General features: G+C 32.1%; 1 protein-coding gene across 2 annotated transcripts; it reads right to left on the bottom strand.

The window, feature by feature from the left end:
- Window positions 1-1,017: 1,017 nt before the first annotated feature.
- Window positions 1,018-3,751, bottom strand: LOC106336836 (ethylene-responsive transcription factor RAP2-7). 2 transcript variants are annotated; one of them, XM_013775778.1, is made up of 10 exons: window positions 3,015-3,751; window positions 2,877-2,902; window positions 2,774-2,804; window positions 2,608-2,695; window positions 2,372-2,517; window positions 2,186-2,230; window positions 1,927-2,030; window positions 1,715-1,842; window positions 1,547-1,645; window positions 1,018-1,440 (listed from the first exon to the last, which is right to left on the bottom strand). In XM_013775778.1, exons 1-10 carry the CDS (start codon window positions 3,482-3,484, stop codon window positions 1,213-1,215), a joined length of 1,365 nt encoding a protein of 454 aa, XP_013631232.1. In that variant the 5' UTR covers window positions 3,485-3,751; the 3' UTR covers window positions 1,018-1,212. The 2 variants fall into 2 exon arrangements, with proteins under 2 accessions (XP_013631232.1, XP_013631233.1); XM_013775779.1 differs by lacking the exon at window positions 2,186-2,230.
- Window positions 3,752-7,078: the final 3,327 nt, after the last annotated feature.

Genomic DNA, 7,078 nt, shown 5'->3' with positions numbered 1-7,078 from the left:
TTTATTTATTTTAAGGATCCAAATCCGGATCCGGATATCCGCCGGATATTACAATTTTTAGAAGGATATCCGACACCCGGATATCCGAGAACCCCGGATCCGGATAAGGATAATAAAATTATGGATCCGCCGGATAAGGATCCGGATCCGGATACCTTAAAATTACCCGGATATCCGATCCGTCCCAGGCCTAGTACTAGTATATGGTTAGGTACTACGTTATTTATGACAACTCTCAATCGTATATAGATAGCTAAGTTACTATAATTGACACGTGATTTTAGAATATAAGTATATATTTTGGTCATATCCGAATATATGTATACAAATGGAAAGCTAATGTTTTCTCCACGAATCCTTTGGGGTTCCGAAGAGGCAGCCAAAGTTGTCACATCCTATCACTATCTCTCTCTTTACTGTTGTTCTTTTCAATTATTGCTATTAGATATATCAAATAACCAAATCACGTAACGACAAAAATCCAATTCTCGGTTTATTTTATTGGAGAAATCTGTTACACCAATAATAAACATCATGGCTACACATTTTTACTTAAAAATTATTGTTTCTAATTACAATAACTATATAGTTAGTATGATAATATGTATTATGTAATTAACATCATAATCATAATTTATTTTCAAAAATGTGGATTGGATGTATGGTTATTTTATTTGTCAAAATGTGGATTGGGATATATGGGTTCAAAGGTTGGAATCCGAAAGTTCAATATTAGTAAACTGATTTATTTCGAAGAGAAAACCGATTCGATTTAATTGATTCAATTTAATTTATCCATCTGATTTAATTTAACTAATAGCTTTTAAATAATTTGAATTAGTTAAATTGGTTTTGTTTTTATTTTTAATTTAATTTTAATCGATTTTTATTTAGGTAGAATCGATTTATATTCTAATGTTCAGGCCTACTGTTTCAACAAAAAAAACATTTTATAATGTCAACGATGCAATATATATTATGTTAATTATATAATTTGTATTAATGATATATCATATATATGTAAATATACCGACAATAGTTTAACTTTTTATGTTATTTACAAAACTTTTGCCTTCCAGTTTCCAAGAGTCTTACCTTTACTCAAGATACACGGAAGAACATTTTTCACATTGACGATAAAGAAAAGCATATCCCATTTTATAAAGAATCCAAATACCATAACACACATTGTTTTAAAGCCTCCTCCGTAAATTAAGGTTGTGGATAAAAGTAACCAAGAGAGGAGGCAGAGGCATTGTCATTGGGAGGTTGTTGCCGGAAATTAGAGAATCCTGATGATGCTGCTGCAACTGAGAACAACTGCGGTTGTGCGCCTGGTGGTTGCGGTCTCATGGCGCTGGTTTGGCCTGGTCCTTGCCATCCCCAGTTACTCACCATCCCTCCTCCTTCAGCTTCACTTCTCTTCTCTGTTGCCCTTCCCTGTAAACCAAAACATAACAAACAAGCAAACAAACAAACAATTATCTCATTGTACGGTTTTTACATAGTTTTGTCTGGTTACATTTCAGATTATATTTTTTTTTACCTCGACGGGATTGTTATAACCGTTCCAGTAAGCGCGGTGGTCCGAGGAACCATAAGGAAGAGGTGCATTCACCGGCTTTCCCATGAACTCATTACCTATCTGCAAGCGTTGTAAGACAATAAATAAACGTTTTCAAGAATTTTTCAGAGATTGGTGTTGAGAAATTACCGTTAAACTAACTCCACGCTGAGTTTCATAAGTATTAGAAGGGTAATGAAAGAGCCTTCCGTTTTGCTTTGACGCATTCCCGGGGGAAAGAGACATTCCCAAGCTGAGATCAAGCTTGTCATGACCACCTTCATAAATAAATAAAACAACAATCATAAGCTGTGTGTTTATAGACTGATGATAAAAGTATTACACTAGATTATGTACGTTACCTTGGTTATTGGTCTCAGAGTTAGTCTCATTCTGGTATGAACTAAGCTCGAAGTTGGTAACTGCTTCCCTACCATTAGAGCTTATCGCAGCCTTGTCATAAGCCCTGTTTTCAAGAACAAAAGTGTTCAGAAAGAGTTAAAAAAAAAAAAAAAGCTCTAGTGAAGTTCTTCTTAAAGAGGTACAAAACTTCAGGAATAGAAAGTTTTATTTTTTCTGGCAAAACAAGTAAAAGATTCATGATCATTGTTTTAATATGACCTTGCAGCTTCTACTTCGCTGTCGAACAGCCCAAGGTAAACATACCTGCAATTCAACCCATCTTAAAAATCCCCAAAACATTTGAAAAGTCTCACCACTTTTGGTTTCAATTACTAAGACACCATTTTCTAGTCATTTAACATTACTTCTAAGTGCTCAGATCAAAGAGAAAAAAAGTTGGCTCACTTTTTACCAAGAAACTGACCCATCCTAGCTTCCCATCTCCCACATTTGTGCAACGTTACTCCTCGATACTTGGAGCTCCCCCGAGAGAAACCTGTGCTCTGTCGACGGAGTATGTGCACAAACTCTTCCTTGCTCAAGTTTTGAACCTGTTGAGAGGAGGGGCAAACACTCAATTAACATTTCCCATGAAAGAAGAAAGGATTTTACTAGATGACACAAATAATATAAAGCCAAACCTGTTTCATATCTTCCTCGTAATCGCCGAGAGTGAAGTTGATATCAGCATCGACTCCTCTAAATTTGATAGCAGCTCGATCATAAGCTCTACATATATGTAAAAAGAAATAAGATCATAATCATCAAAAGACACAAACATTGCTGAAAAATGATCTAAAACTTTACCTAGCCGCGGCATGAGCAGTGTCAAAGCCACCTATACGTGAAAATCAAGAAGATTGTTAAAAATGAAATCAAGAACTAAATAATGAAAATTTAAATCTCTTACCTAAATAGACTTGTTTCCCACAATCCCTGCAAATAACAAAAACCAATATAGAGTTTTTAATCAGTTTCAGAAACTAAAATAAAAAGTTGAATTAATGAAATTTTAAATAAGAAGTCAAGGAGTTTTAATTGTCTTTACCATATATGTGACTCCCATCTACCAGTTCTTCGGTAGAAGGTAACTCCTCTGTACTGCGAGCTCCTTGACCTCGGTCCTCTCCGACTCTTTTTCACCGGAGCCGGCGCCGGCGCCGGAGCCACTAAGTTTGCTTCTCCTTGGCTCGAGCCATCGAAAGAGAGATCTATCCAGCCTCTAGAGCTCGACCCTCGTAGATGCCCACAGTCTCCAGCCACCGGGAAAAACTCTTTAGTCACGGCGGTGCTTTCATCTCCTCCTCCGCCACCGCCGCTGCTTCCGACTTTTAAAATATCGAAGTTTAGAGTAAAAGCACGAGTCGAGCAAGAATCTTCATCTGCGTCAGCATTGATTACCGACGACGTCGACGTCTCTGACCGGTTCCCGGAGCCGTCTGATGTTTTCCGATCTGCGTATGAGTCACCGTACTGAGTCGACTCGGGAGAGTCAGCGTCGAGGTTAAGATCCAACATCTTGTGTCTCTGTCGGAAAAGTATACAAGAGGTTTATAAAAGATTGACAAGAAACAGTATAAAGTCTGTTGATTTTCGACTGGTCAGCACGATCACGTGATAAGATGAGAGAGAAGGAGGTTTAGAAATCACGGTGAGGAATGAGAAAGAGAAGTTTCATCGCCGGAAAAAGTTACCGCCGGCGAGAGACTGTTAAACGGAGAAGAGAGAGAGAGAGGAGGGAGACGTGTGAGGGAACATTTCAGACACATTTTAAGAGGAAGATCAATATTTATAATTAGATAAATTGTAACTATATGTTATATCGGTAGTGTGTATAACGTTATATTGTTGTTGGTCCTCTTTTGGCAGTGGTGCACCGGTCTAACAGGTTTCCGGTCCTTATATTCGTTTTATTACAACTAAATCCGGTACGCACTGCTTTTGGGTCAATGCTTTGGTTTGTGACCTGGCTTCTGGCTCTAAGTACTTTTTTATTTGTTTGTGAGACATTGCCGTCCATTTTAAGTAAGGATATGATAACTAGGGTTAGGCATTTCTGGACCTAAGTAAGATACACATCAAAATTTTCAACGGAATTTCGATCATTAACATAATACTAATAACTAGTGTTTACAATTTTAAAGCATACAATTAGTTGGAAAAAAAAGCATACAATTATATTTTAATAGTAAATTGCCTAAGATGATTATTGAAAGCCGGGTGTTTCAAACTTTATAACGACCCGTTTCAAAATTTCAGATAAAGTTTTTTATTATCTAAAATAATTGTTTTACCTATAAATATTTTATGTGTGTTTATTGTTCTTATTTTTTTGCTTTGTAATAAAAATATAAATAGTGATATCTTTTGTAGAGTATTTGGTGAAGAAAATGGTATTTGGTGAAGAAAATGTATATTTTTCTCAGTTTATGTGTGTCCAAATTTTAAAATATAATTATATTAACACATAAATATTAATTGTGTTTAGATTTTGTTCTATGTGGATCGAAATTATAATGATTTCCCTTTCATATAAGTTATCATTTGCATGCAGACAAAATTTACAAGGAGCAGAACATAACTGAGATATTAAGCTACTGACACAAGGTTTGGTAAATTTTCTATAAATATTTACTTACATTTTAAAATTTTAAATTATTATGAGGCAGTACTTCATATACTTTTGGTTTCGAAATTTCCTAGATTTTTAATTATTTCAAATATTTAATTCAATTTTCAAAATTCAGTATTTTAATTTAAAGACTAGGATACTCGGATATAGTTTTGAATTATTTATATATATAATTTTACAAGTAAGTGTACAGTATTTACATATATTATATAATAAAAATTAATACCTTGATATGTTAGAAAATAAAGTTAATTAAAGGTTTGAGTGTTTCAAAATATTAAAAATACGTTATTTATCATATTTAATAACAGAAAATTGTGAAATACTAAAACCCATATGTATGAACACTGTAAATTCATAAACCAATATTTTAACCAACAAAATATTCAATGTCATAACTGAGTATTTATTTATTGGGGTGCTAATATTTAACTTTCATGAGATTTTTAGATTTTCTAGATCCTGCTTTGAATATTTTATTTTGATTTTTAAAGCTTTTATACTAGTAGAGAGATATGATCTGATGTTATGTGCTCGCTGTTTTCATTTAAAAGTATGATATTGAAATTCATATATATATTATTTAAATACTAGGAGTTTCGACGTGTTCTAGATTTTTTTTTTCATATGCAATGTCTTACAAAATTAAGGCATGATTATAGTGTATAATAAATGTTAAATATCTTGAAATACCAAAATAAAAATTAATTTTAAGAGAGTTGAGTCTATAAAACACCATTTCAAAGTCGCAAACCCAATATTTCTACTAATAAAAAATATTTGAATGTAACTTTACATATCATTAACTGAATATTTTCCATTTCTTTTATGTAATATGGCATTATTCAGATTTCGCCAAAACGTCTATGAAGTTCTAGGAGTGTCTCCTTTTAAACAGCTCCTACCTTAAAACATGTGACGTATATATAAGATTTATGCCACAGATTTAAATTACATTTGAAGGCCACATTATTTATGCTTTCTTATTAACAACGTTGTGTAATGTTTTGATCTTTTAATCTTAAACTTGATTGTCATAATTTTATCTTTAAAAAATCTCTTACTTTTGGTAATTCCTAGACGACTTTGTATTTTGTTATGGTGAGTCTAGGGTATGAATGTTTAGAGCGGGAGAGGGCGGGTAGCATTGCGGTGCGGGGCAGTGTTACCATTCACACAGAATTGTGTGTCTGTTTTATCTAGTAATTAAATATTGGAACGCACCTTGTACCGCACATGCATGATTTTAGGTGTGGTTTGCATTATATAACATGTGTTTTCAAAGAAAATATATTTTATGTTATAATATTATTTTCTTATTTCAAATAATTGTTACCTACTGTGTTTACTTAACTTTTAAAAAATTAATGCATTTTATGTTTTTGTACTTTGCAATTTAATCACACAGCAAAAATTCAAGGCCATTCAGCTCAAAAAAAAAAAAAAAAAATCCAAGGCCATTATAAAACATGCATATTTATTTTTATTAATTTTTGGTGTAAAAAGACAAAAAAACAAACTTCAACCATTAATATTTATCTATATAATATGCAAAAACATATTTTAAATGTGTATTATCTAGTTAACAAAATCAAAAATGTAGGTAGAGGTATAATATCATAGAAAACTTTGTTTTTATTATTTTAAATTGCTAAAAAGTCAAAACACATATTCAATCATTAATATTTATTTATATAATATTCATAATTTTTTATTTTAAATGTGTATTATTTAGTTAATTAGGTTCTTCCGGTTTGGTTCTTTTCGTTCTTTGATTCTAGAGGTTTAGGATTCGGTTCCCAGTTCGGTAGCGGTTTGGTTCTAGCTTTTCGGTTCGGTTATGGCTTTCAGATTTTAGTGATATAAGATCCACTAGTCTGGTTGACATGATCCAAACCCAAACCGGTTCCAAATAAATCTACCGATGATTAGCTACAATTTTGAAATTTGAAAATACAATTTTTTAGACGGAGAAATATGTGAATATGATTTGTAAAGTTTTCTGCAGTTACACTATTTTAGACGAGGAAGTATCCCGCAGTTATACTATTTATTATACATGTCACCGTTCATACTTTTTCAAACTGCTTTTTAAGACGAACCACAGTTGTTCTGCAGCATGCGTTTCTCTTAAACATTATAATATGTATCTAATTTTAAGGACAATAATTCTTATAATATACTACCTTCTTTTTTAAAGATAGATATTTTATTGTTTTTCAGATATATTAAAAACACATTAAATCACTATCATAAATATATTATTTATACAATTTTTAATTTTCAAGATAATTAGTGAGTAATAACACATTAAATTTCAGATTTGATATATATAATATTTTTAAACTAATATATATGTATATATATAAAATAATATTAGTTTTAATGATTTTTAGTTTATAAAATATAAATATATTATTTATCTCGTAGTTACATTATTCATTACACATGTCACCATTCACTTTTTGTTTTAAACCGCT

The sequence above is a fragment of the Brassica oleracea genome, chromosome C4 (assembly GCF_000695525.1).
Source record: "Brassica oleracea var. oleracea cultivar TO1000 chromosome C4, BOL, whole genome shotgun sequence".
Lineage (NCBI taxonomy): Eukaryota > Viridiplantae > Streptophyta > Magnoliopsida > Brassicales > Brassicaceae > Brassica > Brassica oleracea.
Note: the sequence above shows the minus strand (reverse complement) of the source record. Positions and strands in the feature narration are given on the sequence as shown.